The following is a 24,541-nucleotide window of genomic DNA, read 5'->3' as shown; positions in this document are numbered from 1 at the left end:
TTGAATGATGCGATGAAAGCTTTTAAGTCTTTCTTTCATCTCTTCTCTTGGAAAATCAATAACAGAACTCAAATCAAACGTTGGAAAAATGTTTGGATCCACAATTTACCTTTAGCAAAGCTTCAACCTAATATTCTTTAGATGGCTTAGTATGTCAATTGTTTGGCGAAACTTCTTTTCTTGCCTTTTTTTGGGTAGCATCTTCACTGGAAAGGGATATTTAATTTCATCTGATTAATAACATTTCTAATATCTCCTGTGAGTTTAACTAAATTAGCTTGTTGAATTCTAGCATCGTCTCTTCTGGTTGCTCTCTCAAAGGTTTCTTAATCAAATCTTTGTATATTTTTTTGTTAATGCATGGTGATATGTCACTCTTTATTATGGGCCTTAGTCCATTTGAATATAGTTTTCTTTAGTAGTTTTTTATTCTAGGAAAGCTTTTGACTGATGTTTTTATATCTTATTGGGCTATAGGATTTCTACAAATTCTATCTTATGTAACTCCCTCTCAAAGTATGATTCTCATCTATTTTTTAATTGCATATTTAATTAGAGAGAGTCGGCTTAGATGGTTTGGTCACATAGAACGGCAGCCTTCCGATGACCCTGATAGGAAAGTAGATGTATTAGATTTGACTTATGTTAAGAAAGATATATATAGACCTAAAAATATTTGGTTAGAAAATATTAGAAATAACCTTTCTTTATTAGAGTTAGATAAAAATTTGACTCTTAACAAGACACAATGGAGAAATATGATTAATATAGCCGACCCCACTTAGTAGGATAAAGTCTTGTTGTTGTATATTTAATTTCAATATTATATACATTTTCTCTCTTTTCGGGGTCTCAAATAATTTGTTCCACTCGGCTTCAACTTCGCTTCATAGAGAGTCATTTTTATCAAAGATGTTGTAAAAAATGTTTGTGATATTTTCTTGTTCTAGTTTTCTTGGAACATTTAGAATGAAAGAAACACTAGATACTTTGTTGGTACCATTGATAATATATTTGGTTCAACATTTAATTTTGAGCTTGCATTCGGTGAAATCTTCTTATGGAAATAAAGCATATCAAAACTTTAAGAAAATATAAACTTCAAACTTTAAACAGGTATCCTAATCGTTTGGCTACACTTTAAGTTTTTTCTTTATAGTACTTTTTTGTAATATTTTTATCATGTTTCTTTGTTTAAAGTACTTTTCTTAGAAGATGATATTCAATAAAAGTGGATGAGATATTTTGCTAACTTTTTTAATGAAGAATGTGAAAATACGATTAACTTTAGTAACCTTAGCACCCTAAATGAAAATAAAGATTTATGTTTGATGTAGGCAAGGGGGGGGGGGGGCAAATCAAGGGGGGGGGGGGGTCAAATCAAGTTGAGTTGAAATTTTTATAAGTTCTTCTAAAGTCAGCTCATTAATGAGCGTCTTCTACTTATTCAGCTCATAAATTGTCATTATTTGGTTCATTCCCCCTTTGTCTTTGGCTCTTTGGTGTCCCTCTCTTTTGCCCCTTGGTTCTTTCTCTTTGGTTTCCCCACTCATGCCTCTTCCCCTTCTTGTGCCTCCTTGGTTTTCCCTTTGTGTTGTTCCCGTGAATTAAGGCTGGGTGCTGGTTGCCTTTTCGGTTTTCCCCCTGGATGCTTTCCCGTGATTTGTTCTTCCTGGTTCATGTGTTGCCTGCTCGGGTTCCTCCCTGGCTGTGTTCCTGTGGCTTCTCCATCTCGGGTTCTGTGTTGGCTTTTCGGGTCCCTCCCTGGTTGTGTTCCCGTGGCTTCTCCTACCCAGTTCCTGTGCTGATTTTTGGGAGCTGTTTTGTGATATATGCTAGCCTTCCTCTTCCCCTTACTTGATTGGTTTGTTTAAAGGTTGAAGTTGGCTGTTTGACTCCCCTTTTTTCCCTATAAATATTAGGTGTTTTGTATTCGAAAAGGGAGATGATATAATCAGATTTTTGGATCAAAAAACCTGAGGGTTTTTTCTTCCTTCGTTGGAAAAGCTTGCGAGCTTGTTCTGTGCTTCTCTTCTCCTCTAGGAAAGCTTGCGAGCTTCTCCTTTCTTCTTCGTCTCTGCTTCTATCATCTTTCTTCTATCCGCAAGTTCGACGTCACTTGTATATTTCTTCTCGACGATTGGCAAGCAACTTTAGGTTTTGTTTATTTCATATGTTTGTAAGCATCAAGAGTTGTAAGTGTCGTTTTATAATATTAAAGTTTGTTGTTTGTCGTATAAGTCATATTTTGTCTAGTTTTGAGAATTTTGTGTAATTTTTATTATCATAGGAAGCATATCTTTTGCTAGCAAAAATTTGGGGCTTTTTCCAAATTTTTGCTTGCATCAATTTGGTATCAGAACTTAGGTTTGTGTCTTCCTAGGTCTCTTTTCGTGTTTTTTTAAGAGTTAAAAAAATGGAAAATCACAAAAAGATTGAACCAGTCGTGGAAGAAAGTAATCCAGAAGCTTCTAAAGTCTCAATACCAATGGATAGATGGGTTCCATCAGAAGGTGATTCAACAGATCCCCTACAAAATGAAATATACAAGCTATAGATGAGAATGCATGTGTTCGGAGAAATTCGAGAAGAGAAAGAAATTTTTGCAAGAACAGTTCAAGAAAGAAAGAGAAGAAATCTTGAAGAAATATGAGGACAAAATTCTAGAGTTAGATGCGACGCCTTCAAATCATACTCAAGCTTCATCAGGAGATGAACAATTTCAAGTGGAGGAGAATTGATATAGGCAAGAGGGGGGGTTGCCTTTTCAAAAAATGACTCTTACAATCTTTGACATAAAATTAAACACCTAAAATTGCATTCCATCCATCGAGAAGAAAAATATGTGGGGTGGACACTTGCGGAGAGAAGAACGAGATAAGAAGTCCGAAACGAATGAGGAGAAGCTCGCAAGCTTTCCTAGAAGAAGAGAGGAATGAAAAAAGCTCGCAAGCTTTTCCACGAAGAAAAACCCTCAGGGTTTTTGGCTCCGAAAATCTGATTATATCATCTTCCTTTTTGAATACAAAACACCTAATATTTATAGGAAAGATAGGGGAGTCAAACAGCCAACTTCAACCTTTAAACAAACCAATCAGGTAAGGGGAAGAGGAAGGGCAACATATATCACAAAACAGCTCCCAAAAATCAGCACATGAACCAGGTAGGAGAAGCCACAGGAACATAGCCAGGGAGGGACCCGAAGAGCCATCACAGAACCCGGGATGGAGAAGCCACGAGAACACAGCCAGGGAGGAACCTGAGCAGGCAACACAGGAACCGGGAAGAACAAATCATGGGAAAGCAGCCAGGGGGAAAACCAAAAAGGTAACCAGCACGCAGCCTTAATTTATGGGAGCAACACAAAGGGGAAACCAAGGAGACACAAGAAGGGGAAGAAGCATAAGTGGGGAAACCAAAGAGAAAGAACCAAGGGCCAAAAGAGAGGGAAACCAAAGAGCCAAAGACAAAAGGGGGAATGAACCAAATAATGACAATTTATGAGCTGAATAAGTAGAAGAGGCTTATTAATGAGCTGACTTTAGAAGAACTTACAAAAATTTCAACTCAACTTGATTTGTCCCAATTTTTTGCTGGCAACAATGTTTTTATAGGCATATTAGTAAAATCGAAGTTAGATATGCTTTAAAGAAAATGAAGTATGGAAAAGTTATTGGACCTGATGATATTCCAATAGAGTTGTGGAATTGCTTAGGAGATGAAGGAATTTCTTAGCTTACTAAAATTTTTTAATATTGTTTTGAAGACTAAAAAGATGTCAGATGAGTGAAGAATGAGTTTGTTAATTCCTATTTTTAAGAATAAAGGTGATGCACAAGATTGTGCGAATTATAGAGGAATTAAGTTAATTTGTCATCCTTAAAAACTATGGGAGCCAGTTATAGAGCGTAGGTTGAGTTATACTAATGTTTCTCAAAATCAATTTGGGTTCATGCCGAGTAGGTCTACTATGGAAGCCAAACATTTATTGAGAGGTTTGATAGAGAAATATAGAGAGCATAAGGAGGATGTACATATGATATTTATTGATTTAGAGAAAGCATATGATAAAGTTCTAAGAGAAGTGTTATGGAGAGTTCTTGAAAAGGAAGGAGTTAATAAGGCTTATATTCAAATCATTAAAGATATGTATGCATGAGCTATTACTTGTGTTCAAACACAAGATGGTTTTACTAAGTATTTTCCTATTTCAGTTGGATTACATCAAGGATTAGCCTTAAGCCCATATCTTTTTGCTTTAGTCATATATGTTCTCACTAGACATTTGCAAGAGGATGTACCTTGGTGTATGCTTTTTGTTGATAAGACTAGAGATGGAGTTGAAGGTAAACTTGAATTATGGAGGTGTACCTTAGAGTCTAAAGGTTTTCGCTTGACTAGATCTTAAAAATGAATATATGGAGTGTAATTTTAATAGTAAATTAGTAATAGACCTAATGAGGGGATTGTGATTTTGTGCGATTAAATCATTTATAAGAGTACACGTTTTAGATATCTTGGATCTATTGTTCAGAGTGATGGTGAAATAGATGGGGATATTACAGCATAAATCAAGTGGATGGTTGAAGTGGAGGAATGCATCGGGCTTGTTGTGTGATAGAAAAGTCCCCCTCAAACTTAAGGGAAAATTCTATAAGATGGTGGTGAGACCTGCAATGTTTTATGGTGCCGAATGTTGGCGATTAAAAGAGAAGCATAATACTAAGTTAAGTGTTACAGAGATGAGGATGTTCAGGTGGATGAGTTGCTTTACTCTTAGAGATAGGATACAAAATGAGCATATTTGTGAAAAGGTTAGAGTAGCTCTAGTGGAGGATAAGATTTGAGACAATCGCCTTAGATGGTTTGGTCACATAAAACGGCGACCTTTCGATGACCCGGTTATGAAAATAGAGGTAGAATTTGACTTATGTTAAGAAAGGTAGAGGTAGACCTAAAAAGACTTTGTTAGAGAATTAGAAATGATCTTTCCTTATTAGATTTAAACGGTGGCTTTCCGATGACTCATTCTTGTTGCGCAGTCTTATTGTTTAAAGTTTTAATATTTTTTTTAATCATCTGATTGAATTTCATTATCATATAAGACTATCTCATCTTCTGTATTTGAAGAATTTGCATAATTTTACCTCACTTCCTAGTGCCTTGAGAAATGTACTCTCCTAGGCATGCCTTAGTAATGGAAAATTGCCGAGGGGTCTATGGGGCATTGTTATCTCACCTTGTCTTACACAAGCACTTGGTCAAATACCAGACATCTTTAACAACACTGATTTATACAACACAAAAGAAGGATGGATCTACTTTAAATTCATTGAGAACTATGCCAAATATAGATAATATTTCCATGAAAGTAACAGGAAAACTCACTTGAAACATCTAGAAAAAGAAGCATATGTGAATGTTTAAAACAATTGTATTTGTGCTATTACAAGCTAGAGCATTTGTAGTTGAAGGAAGATGTCAGAAAATCCTAAATGTGGTAGCTCTAAGCCACATCACAGCAGTTTTCAGTTGAAGTGCTTTATGTTTTACTAGAGAAGCAAATTGCTTCCGTTACATGGGAATGAGCACTTTAAAAACACATAGATAATAAGTTGAAGGAAGATGTCAGAAAATCCTAAATGTGGTAGCTCTAAGCCACATCACAGCAGTTTTCAGTTGAAGTGCTTTATGTTTTACTAGAGAAGCAAATTGCTTCCGTTACATGGGAATGAGCCCTAGTGCCTTTTATAGATAATAAGTTCACGTTATTTTACATTAGTCTTTGATAGAAGTTTTATGTTACATCAATTTAGCTATATGTAGCAGATAATTTCTATACTAAGAGGTTCAATATCTACATATTCAAGTGTTGTGTGAGATTTCACTGATCTTAAGTTCGATGTTAGTTCTTTCTTCTTTTGTTAAAAAATTGTCACTTTAGTAATAAGCCATTAGGGAACATAAGAGTTTCTACTTTACTGTTTTAACATTTTAAAGAGTTGCTATTTTTATGCAGTCTATTTTAAGTTAATTTTCTTGTATTTTGTAGGAAACAAAGGAGCAATACCGGAATAAGAAGTTACTTAATGTTCTTCTACGGTTGCATCATGAAGTGAGGTGAAATTTGCCTATTTCTGTGATTTTATTTCCTTGCTGCATGGTTTAACTTGGAACAATGCTTTTGTAGTCCAAAGCTAGCAGCATATGCATCAAATTTCTCTTCACACTTTCCCCGGCTTGGGCTTGGTTTTGGTGCTGTTTGCCATCTTGTTGCGTCTGTGCTTGCTTTTTGGCCCGTATTTGGTTGGATTCCTGGCCTGTTCCATTGTCTTCTTGAAAGCATGCAAGCTACATCATCATTACCTTTGGGTCCAAAGGATGCATGTAGCATGATATGTCTGTTGGTATGTGCTCTCCTGCTTTAATTATCTTTTCTGATTGGCCGGTGGCCAACTTTCTGTCACATGAATTTATGATGAGTTCCGAAGAGAATTTTATTTTGAAGAAGTATTGTTCAATTTTCTTGTTCGGTTCTATTAGAGTTGGTCAATCATAATCTATTTTAATGGTTTATGTGACACTTATCCTTTATTGGCAAAGAGTGATCTTGTTCCTGAAGAAGGAATTTGGCTTTGGAATTATGGAATACCTTCGTTGAGCGCTGTTACCACATTGACCATAGAGACTGTCCTAGGACCTGAAGTTGAAAAAGATATTCACTGGTATTTACAGCCTGAGCATCTTGCTGTGCTCCTTGTTCGGTTGACTCCTTTGCTTGACAGGATTGCACAGATAGTCCTGCATTTTTCTTTCACTGTAAGAATTCTTTCCTCCTTTTCCAATGGCAACTTTGTTCTATAATGTTGGTTGTTCCTTTTTATCCATATATTGTACATTCTGTTTTCACTATAATTCTTTCTAAGCAGACATTAGTGGTCATAAAAGACATGCTGCGAGTCTTCATAGTTCGAATTGCTTGCCAGAGACCTGAATGTGCAGATGTCCTCCTGAGGCCTTTAATTTCTTGGATTGACCAGACCACTAGTGAAGCAACTCTCTCAGATGCAGATCTTTTTAAGGTTTTTCATTTTCAGGATGTGTTTCTTTTCAAAAAGTTGAATAATGTACTTAATATATATATTTTTTATTCAGATGTATGGATCACTTAACTTCATTGCTAGTTTGTTGGAGCATCCACGTGCAAAGGTTACCTAAATGATAACCCTTTTTTTTACAAGATTTGACGGGTACTCATGTTCAGTTATTCACTATTTAGAGTATGTTTTGGTACATTGGCCAGATATTGCTATTGAAGGCTAGTTCTATCAGGGTTCTTGTGAATGCCCTCAAGCGATGTGGTGATGAATGCATTGTTGATGGGAATTTTTATCTTGACAACAAACTTGTGAAGAATGCAACATTCTTTTCTTGTTCGTGCATGCCTCTCTTGAAATCTCTCGCTCTACTTTTGGACTCTCGGAAATCCACACAGCTTGATAAGATGCATAATCTGTGAGCCTTCCTAAACATTTTTGCTATTCTTTGTCCACTTATCTGGAAATTTTAACATGCTTCTTTTTTTTTCTATTAAATAGATGTCTTATGGGGGATATTGGCGTTGAAGATGGTTGTTTGATTGGGCAACAACTCATTAGGCTATGCCAGGTAAATGGAATTGTAGATTTTCTCAAGTAATTTGAAATACTAATGATATCTTGATATTTGCTTTTTATCAAAGAAAAATCTTTCTTTCTCTTGTTGAAGTTCTTTTATACATTTTCTTTGAATCGTTTAATTCCTAAATCTTGAGGCAATTAGTAAACTAATTCTTTTTTATTCTCTGGTAAGAATAACCTATTTGCTATGATGCACCGACACTTCTCCTCAAAGAGGCTTACAGTGTCTGACATGACACACATCCAACACGCCTGACATGCATCGGACACACCGAAAATGTATTCAATTAAAAAAAATATGGACACAACGTCTTAAATATTTTATGAAATTTAAAAAATAATAATAATTTCTTGTATTCAAACTTTTTATATATTTAAAATATAAAAAATAAATTTTCTTTTTTTCTATCCACAACAAACCAATCACTCGCACTCAACACCTCATTCATTGAATATACTCATTTTCATTTCTCTTTGGCGGGTCCTGACTTTAGTTTCACACCAATGTTTGATGCATCTCAACATTGACATATGACATCATTACAATTTTGGCATTTCAAAATCATCTCAACATCAAAATTCGACGCAGTCTTGACATTGATGTTCAACACTAGCAATTTTTACACCCACAACTTGACAACTCATTTTTGTCCGACGCAGTCTTAACATCTACGACCAACGCTCTCTCAACATTGACAACAGACGACCTCTTGACATCGATGTCCAATAGTTACTGCATAACATCGATGCTTGGCTCTCGACAGTATTGTTGTCTCCTATCTCGATGCCTAATACACGTCATCGATGCCCCAATACACGTCATTGATGCTTGACTCTCGACATTCTAATATTTAAGCATAAATTCTAGTTAAATGATTTATTATTTATAAAGTATTTTTAATATTATCCTTATTAAACTTTTTATATACTATTTTTAAAATATAAAAGTTATAATAATTTGTCTAACCCGTGTTCGTGTCCTATATTTTCAATAATTGACATGTCTCGTGTCGTATCGTATCTGTATCGCCATGTCCATGTTTGTGCATGTTAATTAGTTTTTCTCCAAAGGATTTTGTGGTAGATAGAATAACTCTAACATAAATGATATCCATGTTTTAAAATATTTTAGAGTGTTCTTGAAGATTTTGTATCATATAATTCTTCAAATATTTATCTTTTTTATTGTTTGTTCGGTCATTTTTTCAATTGTTCTTTTCTAGCAAGTAAATGATTATTTATAGATACCATGGCATTGGAGCCATACGCATCGCATCATAAATAATATCGATGTTTTCTATGTTAACCTTAAAGTTAGCCTTATTTTATAACTCTTTTTTCATCTGATTACTAAATATTCTTGTTTTAATTCTAAGGAGCCTTATTCTAACCTGCATTTATTCTATTAATCCTAATTGGGATCAAAGCATCCTTCATAAATGTAAAAGTAATGATGATAGGTTTGCACCAATAACATTTTTATGTTGTGATCAAATTATCCTTATATTTCAAGGAAATTTTCTTTGGTGTTAGGTTGGGGATTTAGCTATGAGGTGGGAGATTGTCGTTATCTTTGTGGAGTACTTAATGTTGGAGGATGTTGACCTCCCAAAATATTTTGGGTAAAGATTGCTTGGTTGCCTATACCCTCAAAGATCTTTTAACTTGCCTCAACGCAAAAGATTTGGTCTCAATCCCCCAATAAATAGCAAACACTCTTGGAAAATTGTGGAAAAGCTGTTGGATCTCATGATATTCTAATAGAGGTGTAAAAATGCTTAGGAGATGAAAGAATTTATTGTTTTACTAAACTTTTTAATATTATATTGAAGACTAAAAAGATGTGAAATGAGTGGAGTGTGTTGATTCCTATTTTTAAGAATAAATGTGATGCGCAATATTGTGCGAATATTAAAGGAATTAAGTTAATGTGTCATACTTCAAAACTATGGGAGAGAGTTATGGAGCATAGGTTGTGGCATGATACTAATGTTTCTCAAAATCAATTTGGATTCATGTTTCGTAGGTCTACTTTGGAAGTTAATACATTTATTGAGAGGTTTGATGGAGAAGTATAAAGAGAATAGGGAGGATCTACATATGATATTTATTGATTTAGAGAAAGCATATGAGAAAGTTCTAAGAGAAGTGTTATGGACAGTTCTAGAAAAGAAAGGGGTTAATAATGCTTATGTTTAAGTCATTAAGGATATATATGCAGGAGTTATTACTTGTGTTCAGACACAAGGTGATTTGACCAAGTATTTTCTTTTTTTAGTTGGATTACATCAAGCATCAACCTTAAGCTCATATCTTTTTGCTTTAGTCATGGATGCTCTCACTAGACATTTACAAGAGGTTGTACCTGAGTGTATGATTTTTGTAGATGATATTCTTCTTGTTGACAGACTAGTGTCACACCCCATATTAACCCCACTTACAGTCAAATTAGAGTATAACAGAGAAGGAGAATCTAAACAGACCTTTCTTACTTACCCTCATTCTTATGATAAGTAAAAAGTAGTCTATTTAAACTATCCTAACACAAGTAATCATAACACATCAAGATATTCATGATAGGAAGCATATATAATATACTTCAAATAAAATACACCTCTTAAATGAAACAGAGTTTTCATAAACCTTTAAAATTTACTTACATACCCAAACACTGCAGGATAATTGTCCATTACGAACGGATTTTTGGCGTAGGATTTTCTGGCGAATTTCTGACGCATTACTTCGAAATATTTCTGACAAATTTTCAAGTAGAATTTTTCGCCGGATTTTTCGACAGATTTTAACAATTTTTAAAAAAATAATTTATTCATAATTTAATTAATTAATAATTTTATAGTTTATTTTAATTAATTATTAATTTAATGATTTATTTTAATTAATTATTATTTTAATAACATAATTTAATTTATTTACTTTAATAACTTATTTGATTATTAATTAAAATAATTAATAAGTATTAATTGTTATGTTCTGTCAGTTATAACATAAAAAAAAATTATCTTTTAAAACAATTTTGTGGGAACAACGTGATGGTCGGACTGGCGCGCGCAAAAGGGGAGGGGCGGGGTTCAAACCCCGCCATGTACAGCGTGTCTCGAGCATGCAGGCGGGCAGTGGGGGCAGCAGTGCGGTCGGCTAGATCTAGCCAGGCGGGCGGCGGGGCTGGTGGTCAATTAGTGCTCCAGCAGGGTAGGAGGGTAAAGCGGGCATCCAGCTCCAGCCGAGCGGGGCAGCCATCGAGTGTTTTTTTTATTATTCTGGCAGCATTTTTCCAGCAAATTTTTTAGCTGGAAAAATTTTCCGACTGATTTTTGCAGTCAGAAAAATTTTTTCGACGCTTGTTTTTCTGATGAAAAATTTTACGCCGGAAATCTGCCTGTAAACTTTCAAATCCGTTGGTAATATTTTATTTTCTTGTCGTGAATAGTCTTTTTACAGCTTACACTTCAACCTGTATACACACCCAAAAAGTATGTACACCAAAAGAAAGATAGTCACCCCCTCTTAATGCCCTACGAGATCATTCTCCTTTCCTGCAGTACAATAACTGCCAATGAGCTACGGCTCAATGAAATACACAAATATTATATAAGAAAATAATAATAATGTTGTTAATAATTAAGAAACTCATAATATTATTTACTACTAATAAACATGGTTAGAACACATTGAAAATAGCATACTGATCACAAGAAATGCATAGCAGTACTTTTCATCTTGCCAGTTGTTCAACACCTTTAAACAAGTCATATGATTGCTATAAACTTTTGCACTATCCTAGCTTTTCAATTCAAGATTGGGTCCCATATTCCTAACTTTTAAAATTGAAATTGCTCTTTCATTCAAGATTGGATTCAAATTCCCAACTTTTATAATTGAGAGTGTACGCTTACCTTGTCAGGTCTTTTATCTTTACTTGTGCGGGTCTATTTTTCATATATGACTTATTTCACTTCTATCATTATTCATTCCTCACAATCATACAGGGCTCATATAATTAACAAAACTGGAATTAACTGAAATAAATGATATCATAAAATAATAAACATGAATGTACAACTTTTAAAATTTCTACTTTCTATGCATTGTTTGGGTATCTCACCTCATTGAGAATTCGTTCTTCCTGTTTTCTTCTCCTTTTGTACACCACCTTCAACATGCATTTATTTATTTGCACATGCTAATAAATAAAGAAATAAGCAATATGAACATCTTACCAATATACCATTGTACCTCAATTAAGTTCCTCATTCACGTGATCTTTTCTTTCTTCTAAAATTTCCTTCTCTGCTGCCTTCCCTTGCCTTTTTTCCTATTCCAACCTTCTTTCTCTTCTGAATTCAACAACAATAACTGAATTAATGTCAACAATCCTTCTAAATTCCAAAATACTAAATTCAGCTCATACATCAACAGTTTTAACTGCTTTTGGTTCACCCATCAGCTTTCTTTAACTCTTCTCCCTACTGATTTTCCACAATCCAGATTTCTACACACACTATTCCACAAAATACCATATTAGAAACATAAAATCTGAGAATACAACCAATGTTTCTTTCAAATTTTGGAATTCTACACAAATTCCTAACATTGATATATAGATATTTTTCATCACCTGTGCAAATCAGCACTTCAAACCACAGCTTACACCCACCACCTTCGGCTCCCCACTCTCCCACCGCTAGCAGTTCCTTCCAGCTTCTCCTCCCATTCAATTCGTTGGTTGTTTTGGAATTTCAGCAACTACAATATTCTTTACCTGAATCTTCTTACTTCAGATTTCTGATTTCTGCATATTGGCTTCCCTATTCAGCCCATCCAGCAGCTGAATTTTCCCAGCAGCCGCAGCCCCTTTCTTCACCCGACTTCTCTGCTCTCGCCTATCCACTCGAACTCAACAGTGGGTGGGGAGAATGAATGGGTAAGAATGCTGTAATAGTTTGGCTTAAAGCTTAAGGTAAGCTAATTATTATAATATTATTAAGGCTCCACTACCAAATTCCACTCACCTGTCCCAGGTTTTTTTCAACCGTTGATTAATGCACTCTCTAATCAGTCCCTTTGATGTAGAACGGGTAGGAAGATTGAATCATTCGTAGGAGGGGCCTAATTGAGAGAAGCAATGAATTCTGGATTTTAAATTAGAGAATTAAATCTCAGAATTTTTTTGGAAAAATTCCTAAAGAGCTGTTACGGGAAGGAAGAGAAGAATTAGAGAATTAAATCCTAATTCTTCTCTACCGAAATTGGAAAGTGACTTAAGGCTGGGAAAATTCGGTCAACAAAATTCTCAAATGAATTATTTCCTTATTCCCAAGGGGGGAAATTAAATTCCTAAGTGGTTACGTGAAGAAGCTCACGTAATTGGCTTAATTAAAGTTGTGGCTTTGAATGTTCGAAATTTCAATTGAATGGATTTAGTAACTTTCCAAAGATAGCATGATAAATTAGGAAAGAAATTTGAATTTCAAATTTTGATCAATTTGAATTTCAAATTAATTCCTAATATAATGCACTCCTAATTAGGAAATCCAAGGAGAGAGGGGAAAGGATGAGGCCGGTGGCTAGGGAGCCATGGCCGGTGTTTTGTGGTGGATCTTCGGGTGAGGTGAATCCGGTGGCCAAATGAAGATGGGGAGGAGGAAGATGGAACAAAACGAAAAGATAGAAGATAAAACGAAAGATGCAAAAGAAAACCACGAACCCGGCCGTCTCCAAGGTTGGTGGGAGATACGATTTCCCTCTCCAAGGGAACTCAAATCACGAGTCCGGACCCATCCTGCGGCTGGTGAAAACTCCGATTCCTCTCATAGAAATCTCACTCTCGTCCTCTCTCAAGAAGAACACAAGTGTGGAAAACATAAAATTTTCATATCAAATTAACCATCCTATTACAATAGCTTAAGGCCCTATATATAGGCCATAACATGAGAAAATAAAAAAAAATAAAAAAAACAAAAATGCCCCTTGGGCCATAACACTCAAATAAACTATCCTAGGGGTAAAACAGGAAAAAACATAAAATAATAGCTAAAATTTATAAAATAAATTTTAAATAACACTTTAAATTAGAGCCGTCGATTTACGACGCCTCCTGTGATAGATGCGCCAGATCTTCATGCCGATGTCCGCATCACCCTTGCATGTCTATTTAGTGAGATTTGCTGCTATGCTACAGTAACAATAAATAATGAAATGAAACTACTGCTACCATATGGTATTAATTAAATAGTTAATCAACTTAAATTAATTAACTGATTTTAAAAATATGAACAGTTATTTACTAACTAAATGAATATTTTTCATATACTTTTATATGTTAACATAATCGAAAAAAGAAATTTTACACTTGCATTTATTTTGAACATTTTGTGTATTATATGAAGTGTAATTTTAGTAATAATAGTTCTTGTTGGGGGATTGTGACTTTGGGTGATCAAGTCATTAATAAGAGTACACGTTTTAGATATCTTAGGTCTATTGTTAAGAGTGATGGTGAAATAGATGAGAATATTATTACTAGAATTCAAGTTGTGTTGTTGAAGTGGAGGAATGCATTGGGCTTGTTGTGTGATAGAAAAGTCCAACTTAAGGGAAAATTCTATAAGATGGTAGTTAGACATGCAATACTTTATGGTGTAGAATGTTGACCATTAAAGAGAAGCACAATATTAAGTGTTGCAGAGTGAGGATGATTAGGTGGATGAGTGGCTTTACTCTTAGAGACAGGATACGAATTGAGCTTATACATGAAAAGGTTGGAGTAGCTCTAGTGGAAGATAAGATTAGAGTGTCGCCTTAGATGGTTTGGTCGCATAAATGGGCGGCCTTCCGATGACTCGGTTAGGAAAGTAGATGTATTAGATTTGACTTATGTTAAGAAAGGTAGATGTAGACCTAAAAAAGACTTGTATAGAAATATTGGAAATGGCTTTTTTATTAGATTTAAATGAGAATTTAACTTTTAACAGGGCACAATGGAGAAAAATGGATTCATGTAGCCGACCCCACATGGTGGGATAAAGGCTTGATGTTGTTGTTGTTGTACCTTGAAAATTTTAAGTTGTTAACAGAAATTCTGCCTCAAAATTGTTGATTAATTGCTTGTGTTTTCTGTTTTGATGAACTGTCTTAAAGTCTTTGTCAAACCTCAGGAACTTCGAAGTGTGGTAGATGCATTTCATATGGTAAATAGGTAATGATTTTTTAATTAAAACTTCCACCATACTAACGCAAACCCCCCAACTTGTCCTAGTTCATGGAAATTCTCAAGGAAATTTTCTCATGTAGAGACCAATCAAAGAGTTATTTTTTCTCCTGACCTCCTTTTGAGTTTGCTTTGACGTGTTAATGTTACAACAAGGACGTTTACGTGATTATTGGTAAAATGGTGAGGAAAAAGTAAGGTCAAATGCTTTTAAAAAGAGCGTTATACATGCAGGTGGAGATTCTTTTATCCATGTGTAATTTAATGGAGATTTATAGATTTTCATAATTAGAGTTTATAACATATGATCTTTGCGAGTATTAGTATAAGAAAAAAGGTGGCCTCTTGATTAACGTTCTAGAATGATTCTATTCCCATGATTTTCACAATCATATTGGGGTATGATACGATTAAAGGTAAATATTGAATCTTTGTAAATGTTGTTAGTTTTTCCTATCCATTTCCCCTATAAACTCAATTTAGCAGGCTGAGCACTTTCCAAGATTATGTCTCAAGCTTAGTCTTCAATTTAATTATTATGCATTTTTGACATATTGCTCTTTCCTTTGGTAGGTTCTTCCTGTTGGAAGGGAATTGTTAGGATGCATGGCTGTCTTGAAGGAGTTCATTTCATCAGAAGTGGGTAGAAGAGCACTTGAATCCATATTCTGCCAGTTCCAAGCCTCATTGAATGATGACCGTAAGGAGGATGAAAAGGATGCTGAAGATTGCGCTTATGATAAAGCTGATTGGAGGTTCCCTCCTTTTTTACACTGCTGGAAGAAGTTATTGAGTTGCTTGGATGCTGAGGATGATGCCTTAAACTTAGCTATTGAAACTGCTTATGCATTGTCATCATGCGCTTTATACCTTTGCATGGAAACCCAGTAGTGAGTTGATTCTTAAGTAATTTTGATCTCTTTTTTTTACATTTACCTCGATTCTGTAACTTCTATGTAGGAAATACTTTTTTAATGAATTTTGATTATTAGTACTATGAACAATATCATCCAAGTCTCCTGATCTCTTTGCCTTGACTTGCTTTGTTTTCAATTGAAGAGTTTCTCTGTTTGCTAACTTCTCACTTCAAAAGTGGTCCCATTTTATCACAGAGCTGGAGGGTGTATATGATTGATGTTTATCACTTAGGAGTCACAGATTCAAGCATAGATGACCTCATACAGAAACAGAAAATGGAGTATAACCTAGGGGACTAAAAATGGAGAAAACAACTTAGAACTCATAGAGCACCAATTGATAAGAGATTATTTGTGAGTTTAGGTTAGACTCTACAGTGCCAAAATCAAATCGGATATACTACAGGAATCTAAATGTTGGGTAAAAATAAGTCCTTGATAGCCTAGTGAGTGTAAAAGACTGAGAATATTAAAATGAATTTGTCGTAAAATTAGTAATGATAGATTGAAAAATTATAAAACTCAAGGATTGATGATAATAACACTTATAAAGTATAACTTTATGGAAAATTGATTTAGGTGGCTTAGGCATGTGCATCACAAGGTCAAAGATGCATCAATTAGGCAAATAACTATAATTAATGTAAACGTATTATGTAGGCATATACCAAATATATGACATTGCTGTAAGTTTTGCAAAAAAGACTTGCCTAAAATAGTATTAAAAGCCTCATTTCGCTCAATAAGTTTGAATTGGGGAGGATTCATAAAGCAAACCAGATGCTGGCCAAGGCTTGATTCTTTGGTTCTTTTTTCTTTTTAGGCCAATGCTTTTAATTTGGGATTTCTTTTCTTTCCGTCAACAATGAACTTCACGTGCTCTATTCTCGAGGCCTTAACTTATAGGTTTTATTTCATAAATAGAGACTCAGTAAATTTTGTTTTTGTAGTGGTGTTGATTCCTAGTCTTAAGGCAGTTCATTTGGGCAAGTTCGAAGATAGAGATTCCCTTATGCTAGAGTTGTGGTCTCTCTGGTTCCCTTATTTTTATTTGAATGAATCTCTTAGAAGTGAAAACTAACTATATTGGATTTTGCTTCAGCTTACTGACATCCTGATTGGCTATAGACCATGTGTAGCCGCCCTTAAGAACCTCAGGCAGCTTCACACGTCAACATTCAATGTAATTTCAATCTAGCGTAAAGAAAGTATCTACGAATATACTTTTCGTTCTAGCATTTTAAAGCAAACATAGTTTGAATGTAGGAACATGAGTAAGATCGAAACAACCTCATATCTAATCTTTTTCACCACGAGGTTGTTTGGTTGGATATATTTTAAATAAAAATAAAAAAAAAAAGAAATGAAATATATTTTAAATATAAGAAGTTTTTTTGTTAAATGAAAATCACCACTTTCCGATACATCCTCCATCAGTACAAGGAGACATGGCTCGTGGATACTCTTATTTGAGGTGGGAAGGTATCATTCACCTTTGGCAAATACATCTTCTATCGACATAAAAGCCATTCTTTCATCTTCAATTTTAAAATTTTTGCTATGTTTGTGTGTTATCCATTCATGATCGGATAGTATATCATTAATAACCAAATAATTCATTTCATCATCACCAATTATTTTCCTTTGTAATTCAATCTTTCATTTTTTGTGTTAAACATAACATAAATTATAAAAAGATTTATAAATTTAAGCCAAATGAGGTGTTTCCTTAAAATACCTCGAGGCATTCATGTCATTAAAAAAGGTGTAAGTCTATGTGGTGCTAGTGAGGCTCAAGCCTCAAGGCACTCCTCGTCTGTCTCAATTCAATGTGCACCTCGAGGCATGCGTCTCAAATGATTTTTTAAGAGTGACAATATAAAAGCATGCACTTCATTCATCGACATTTTAAAGATTATTTTAATCAAAAAAGATAAATCATTATAATTTATAATTAAGGCCTTCTAGCAATGAATCATCTTATTTTTATAAAAAAGTAAAAGTCATAAAGATCTCAAATTAATGCATAGGTTTACAAGGAAAGAAGCATTACTCCGATCTAGAAATAAGATTACTGCCCCAAAATCTAATTTGGAGAATTGCATGTATCTATCTTTTACTCATTCAACCAAAGCTTTTGAATTTCATAGAAACATCAAAAAGTATAAATACATTTATATTCATCAATATTTATAATTTGTTACAAGCCCAAAATAACATATACATAATAGTCATGGTACACAATGAACTAGCTCAACCCAATGAACATGATTACAAAAGAGGAAGACTACTAAATGCCAGTACATCAAATCATCCTCAAGCTTTCTTATCATTACTTGAAAGTATATAAAAGTTATATAATTAGCATAAAAGCCAAGAAAGTACCAATATCTATTGTTAAAATCAATGCACAATATAAACAATCATATCATATCAGATAAATAGTCATTTATCATCAGTTACATATCTTGTATTGTATTATATCGTATTAGTGGCGTACATTGTCATATCAGTCTAGCTACTTATCATTCATGTTCCTAATGCCATTCAATCAGTTACAATCATTGTTATCAATTACTAGTCAGCAATAGTCAGTCTATCTTATCTATCATATGTCATCTCTCTCATCTATCACATGTCAATTAGCATTTGTTAGTCTTATCCATCTAATCAACACATATATTCATATCATATGCTTTTAGTGCGCACACATCAATGGCATGCTTTAACATACTATCAATATTTGCATGCATCAATATATGACTCAGCAAGACAGGGCATTCATCTTTAATGTGGTGTTTTGCATCCTTTCATTCATCATCTATCAAACTTATTATTAAATCTTTTTATCATTAATCATCATTATTATTATTACATGTGATTTTCAATACTCTATAAATAGTCGTCGCCCTCTGCTCATCGGCATAATTTGGTCAATCGGTTATGGACTATTATCCGGGATAACACCACAAACCATATTTAAAGGAAAGCTCGTTGGTCCACCCTCCTGTACAGAGTATTATGTTTTATCGGCCAACCCATTTTAATTATAGTGTTGATAGGCAGCTTTCCTTACATGCAATTGCCACATTTAGCATGCATCAGCAGTATCATTTTCTTAAATGTATATAATAATTCATAAAATGTAGAAAATTTCATAAAATATACATTAACTTCAGAAACTTTATAGGTTAGTCCATTCCAACTTTTCAGTATCAAGCCAGAAATTTATTTATTTTTGCAATGACGCTCATCTTGTCAAATAATGTATTTTCTTCAGCAGGTCAAATAGTTTGCCTGCTTATTTCACATAACATGGCCTTTCATAGGATTTCTTGAAATTTTAACTTCATTATTTAAAACCTTTAGAATTCTTTATTATTGATATATACATTTACAAAACAACTTATAATGATATGCAACAATGGTAAAACATGATACATGTAAAAGCCAATGTTTAAATACTCATTTAAGCCTTGTATGAAATTAGACAGTCTTATTATTGAAATGATGAGAATTAATTTGAAATCATTTCAATCAACAGTCATGTAATATGCATTGAATATTTTGATAATATTTGGTTTTTTTAGCATGCTCAATGTGAAGAAATTCTATAAATGTATAAATAACTAACCAAGATAATTATAAAAAAGTACAAATATTAGATTTATGAACAATTCATCCCTTATTTTAGAAATTGAAGATCTCACCTAAATTATTGATTTCCTTTTCTTTCCTCATGATTGATTTTCTTATTTTTATTGCCTCTATGTCTTGTTCTATCGTAAGCAAATAATAAAAATAATTCTTCTCAATTTAATATAAATTCTTGAATTGTCAAATTGAAGTTGAGTTAATTAGCCCTAAATGATAGTTTTACCCCGATATGATTCCCCCTCATTCAAACCTTCAATCCTATAAACCTGAATCTAAATTCAATTTGTGGATGAAAATATTAAAATAGATTCTTACAGAAAATTTTATATTCTCCTCTTCCCCTTTTTCTTTCTTTTTGTTATCCTCTTCTTCTTCTTCTTCTTCTCTTCTTTTTTGTTTTTTTTTCCCCTTCCCCTTCTCCTTTTATTCTTCCCTTCTTTTTTTCCCTATTTTCACCCTATTTTTTCCCTTCTTCGTTTTACTATGGAGAGCCCCCTCTTCCTTCTTCTCTCTTTCGTATACTGATGAGCCTAACCAAGCCCCCTTATTTATTTTCACCTCCACCTGCTGACAAGGAATAGATAAGTATGAAATAAATAAATATTTAATTTGGTAAGTTAGCTTAAATTATTTAAATATTTATAATTATTTGTGTTATTAAATTATCCATTATGCCATTCTAACTCTCCATTTGACAATTAGCCCTTGCATGTCATGAGATTTTAGATAAAATTTTATTTTTGATACAGAAGATTAATTTGCTAAAACAAAATTAAAATAATTTTAGGAAATTATTTAATAATTAAATTAATTTATAAATACTATTATGTCTGATTATTTATATATACTTATATATTAAAATGATCAAAAAAATTTTAAAATTTATAAAGATAGTTTTGATGCTTTTTGGTATGTATGAAAATAGAGTATAATTTTTAGAATACATTTTCATTTTAACTTTTTTGTAAATTTGGGTATTACATGCCCCAACTTGAAGAATATTCGCAAATTTATAGCTAAATTGCATTTAGGTGCTTATTTTCTCTTGAAAGTCTTACTATTAGTGGTTTCCTGATGCTTATGCTTAAATGATCATTTTGACTCTTTTGTAGAACTACCTATCACTCTATTATTGATAGCATCCATCCTTCGTTTGCATTAATTCAATCATACCACTTTGTATTTTTTGGGTTTTGTATTTAGTAAAAACATTTGCAAGTGGATAGTACTATTTCTCGTCTTTCAAGACAGCTAGAGCTAGAGTTGTACTTGAATTAGATGTTACTTCTCAATTAGACAAAAAGGTGTGGATTGGCTCATTTTCCTATGGATACTAGTACAGGGTTGAATTTAAAAGTATCTTAATATTATCTTTCTACTATCAAACCTGCATGAAATGTCATATTGGAGTTACTTTTGTGTATTGATTGAAATATACTTGTATGGACTTCCTGAGAAGATTTTGTATTTAATTCCTCCAAGTGGAAGATTATTATGTTGTAGTGACAATTGAACCCAAGACCTTGGCAGCAACTTGTAAGGCCTTTATCAACCAAATTAGGTGGCACCTTCGTTCTACCTAAGATGATATATTAATGCATGTTCCTTTTTGTATTTATCATCACTGAAACATTTTCAAGATTTTCTTACAAAAGAATGGTGTAACATAATTTAATTCTGTAATTCTTGGTACTTTGTTGAGATGAATAATGGAACTAAAAGCTCCTGAAGAGATCCCCCTTTTTTAGGTGTAGAGTAAATCGATGTTTGTACTATTCTTTTCTTCTTTACCTGATGAAAAGATGACATAAGATATATTATTTTCAGTTTAACAGAATGTTGTTGACATTTGAGGAGCACTTAGCAAATTGAACCTAAAAATGATGTGCTATTACTCTTCCAACTTTCTCGGGCTTCCTTCATACTTGGAGAAAAGTCATGGCACCTCAAATGTGAAATTTTAGACTTTAATAGGGAGTTCGTGTAGATTTTTTTTGTCTGCACAATTCACAGTTGGCACGGATGGTTGTCTCCAGTGTTAACTAATTATTTAAAATTTAGCTTGCTGTATTTTGTTTTTTGCAACTAATATGTTGCATTCTCTCTTTTTTTTTTTTTTTAATTCATGAGTATTCTATTTGTTTTGATAGTTTTGCGGGTGTTTCAATGGTGAGGTGTCTCTTTGGCCTCCCTGATACTTTGCCTGATGCTGCAATGTCGACTGATGAAAAGTCACAAGATGTACTTAAGTTGGTAATTTTGTTTGAGCAGAAAATTAGCAAGGAAAACTTTACATTTTCAGCTATGAATTTGGATTTGCACAAGGTATTTAAGTAAATACTTCTCAAGTGTTTAATATAGTTCCTGAAACTGTGTATCCGAACAAAGTCTTCCTATTCCTACAGGTTAGGAAATTAGTGAAGTCCATGCTGCTTCTGTTGGAGATTCCCTTCGTTTCACCAGTTAAACCGGAGGATATTTCATGTGAAGGTTCCCATTCATCAAGTGATGGAAACTCACCCTGTAACATCAAAACCTTATTGATTTCATTGTCAGACATGATTGCTAATGATGATGAAGCTGCATTTTCTCATATTTGGAATTTCAATTGGAACAAGGAAGGAGAGAATGAATTATTTGCCCTAGGATGCCTTTCAGAAAAATTCATGTGGGAATGTCCCGATTCTTCATCAGAGCGTATACCAAGTTCTACTGGAAAGAGAAAAATAGTTTCAACTGAAATGTCTGCTAAACGCTCTCGTGACAGTTTAGCACCAGAGGCTCCTGGCTCAAATGCATTTTTGCGAGCGGTTACCACCCCTGCCAATCCATCTGCCCCTAGTCGAAGGGATACATTTCGACAACGCAAGCCCAATACAAGTAGACCACCCTCCATGCATGTGGATGATTATGTTGCTAGAGAGAGAAATATTGATGGCTTAAATAGTAGTTCTCATGTGGGTTCTTCACAGCGTGGTGGGTCAAGTGGGAGACCTCCATCTATTCATGTAGATGAGTTTATAGCGAGGCAGAGGGAGCGTCAAAGTCCAGTATTTGTCACTGTTGGGGAGACAACACTAGTCAGGCAAACAACACATGAGAATCAAAATGATAATAGTAAACTGGACAAGTCACAGCAGTTAAAGGCTGATTTTGATGATGACCTTCAAGGTATTGATATAGTGTTTGATGAGGATTCAGGATCCGAAGATAGACTACCGTTTCCTCAACTTGATGAAAATCTGCAGTCTACCCCTCTAGTTGGGGAAAGTTCTCCTGGTTCTGTCGTTGAGGAGACTGACGGTGACGTAAATGATGGCACTCAGCTTGAAGACATTGAGTCACGCTCAGAAACTAGCTTGAAGAGAACTATGCCAACTGAAATACCAGTAGCTCCAGATATGCGTGTTTCTTCAGATAGAACTGTTGCATTGACTACTGCAGACACAAGGTCCTTTTCACAGAATTCTGATGAATCAAAGAATGTATCGCAGCCCATGGGTTCTAGAGGATTTGATATTCTCCCAAATGCAGCCACTTCTGGCCCATCAAGTTTGTTAAATTCCAGCTCTACAACAACCTTTCAGCCATTGCGTGGACCTACCTTTCTTCAGAGGGATAGCTCACAAAAAGCTACTCTGGGCTCTTTGCCTTCTGGATCTTTTGGATATTATGAACACAAGCTCCCTATCAATCAACCACCCCTCCCCCCTATGCCTCATCCAACTGTCTCTACCATGCCAACCCCAGGTATTGAACTTGTGCAAGGCCTTTCATCCCATTATATTCCTAATGTAAGAGAAATGCAGCCGCCCTTTATTTCAGGATATCCAGTGCAAACTTTTAATGCCAATGGTTCAACAAATCTTCATGTAAGAGTAATAGATCCTTTTATGTTACATTCTGTCCTTTATGCATTCCCTTTGCTTCTTTTATTTACAGCTGAATTCCTTTTGAATCACACAGGGCCAGTCAGAGAATGCATCATCAGTGAGCTCTTTAGTGTCACTAACTGCTCAACCTCTTGCTGATAACAAACTTTCTTGGAATTCGGACTCACCTAGCAGAAGCAATACTTCTGCACGGCCAACACCGCCACTTCCTCCTACACCACCTCCGTTCTCCACACCACTAGCTCAATCAACGTCCAATTTTAGCTCCCAAACTTCATTATATTTGCAATCCACAAATGCAGGCCAGGTTCCTCAACTTTCTACTCCTATTACTGATTTAGGAATCTTCTCTGCTTCAGGCGCTGGCCTTTCTTATTCACTACCTCCATTGGCACCAGCAATGCTGAACAATAGACCAGCTGCTGCTGGAACATTTTTTGGTTCACCTCCTCAGCCACATGGTCAGAACCCTACTAGCATCTCCCAGCCTGGTGTGCCGAATCCTCCACTTTCCCTCCAGTCTATTCCAGTGCAACCACCACTGCCGCCGCCACCTCAGCCACGTGCGCCTCATCCTTCTCAGAACCTTGGGCTTCCTATTCAGGTTCCACAGCCACAGTTCGATCAAGTGATGTCTCTTCCTCAAGGGACTATTCAAGTTCAAATGCAGCCCGTCCATATTCAACAGCAGCTCCCTCAATTACAAATTTTTTATCCATCACCTCAGCAAGAACACATGCCACATCCTGTTCAAATTCCCCTTGCAGCACAGATGAGAAATTCAATTCAAGAGTCTGAAAATATAGCTCAGCAGCAAAAGGATTCAGGGATGACATTACAGCAATACTTTTCTTCTCCAGAAGCCATTCAGGTAGGAATTTTAATTCCCTTCTATGATATCCGAAGATAAATGCTTTCACGTTTACTCTGAGTTCACATCCAAAGCCTGGAGCTCAATGTGCATGTATTTCTCAACATCTAATGCATTTTGATCTCAACGTGGTGTTGGGTGTGAGCCCAAATTGGTGTCAGAAACATTTTAATTTCAAATGCATGAACTGATATTCCCTTGCGTGATTAATTGATTGTCGATAATGTAATCTTAACCCAATTACCCTAATAATTGGGATAAATCTTACTGATAAATATTTTTTTTGTCTTTTGTTT

At 34.6% G+C, this 24,541-nt stretch overlaps 1 protein-coding gene across 4 annotated transcripts in view; it reads left to right on the top strand.

Annotated features, from left to right (window-relative positions):
- LOC110107039 (protein virilizer homolog) overlaps nucleotides 1–24,541 on the top strand; it is a 63,135-nt gene that overhangs the window by 33,359 nt on the left and 5,235 nt on the right. For 3 of the 4 annotated variants that reach the window (XR_002304312.2, XM_020837176.2, XM_020837175.2), the window contains exons 17-27: nucleotides 6,053–6,120; nucleotides 6,191–6,407; nucleotides 6,604–6,819; nucleotides 6,930–7,082; nucleotides 7,156–7,209; nucleotides 7,304–7,515; nucleotides 7,599–7,668; nucleotides 15,481–15,797; nucleotides 21,632–21,806; nucleotides 21,887–23,353; nucleotides 23,448–24,245. Coding sequence is in view for 3 of the 4 variants with exons in the window: in XM_020837176.2 (XP_020692835.1) it covers nucleotides 6,053–6,120; nucleotides 6,191–6,407; nucleotides 6,604–6,819; nucleotides 6,930–7,082; nucleotides 7,156–7,209; nucleotides 7,304–7,515; nucleotides 7,599–7,668; nucleotides 15,481–15,797; nucleotides 21,632–21,806; nucleotides 21,887–23,353; nucleotides 23,448–24,245 (3,747 nt within the window). In the remaining variant the exon portion in view is untranslated. The remainder of the gene's footprint in view (nucleotides 1–6,052; nucleotides 6,121–6,190; nucleotides 6,408–6,603; nucleotides 6,820–6,929; nucleotides 7,083–7,155; nucleotides 7,210–7,303; nucleotides 7,516–7,598; nucleotides 7,669–15,480; nucleotides 15,798–21,631; nucleotides 21,807–21,886; nucleotides 23,354–23,447; nucleotides 24,246–24,541) is intronic. The other variant, XM_020837177.2, reaches the window with a different exon arrangement.

This window comes from Dendrobium catenatum, unplaced genomic scaffold, assembly GCF_001605985.2.
Source record: "Dendrobium catenatum unplaced genomic scaffold, ASM160598v2 fragScaff_scaffold_716, whole genome shotgun sequence".
Lineage (NCBI taxonomy): Eukaryota > Viridiplantae > Streptophyta > Magnoliopsida > Asparagales > Orchidaceae > Dendrobium > Dendrobium catenatum.
Note: the sequence above shows the minus strand (reverse complement) of the source record. Positions and strands in the feature narration are given on the sequence as shown.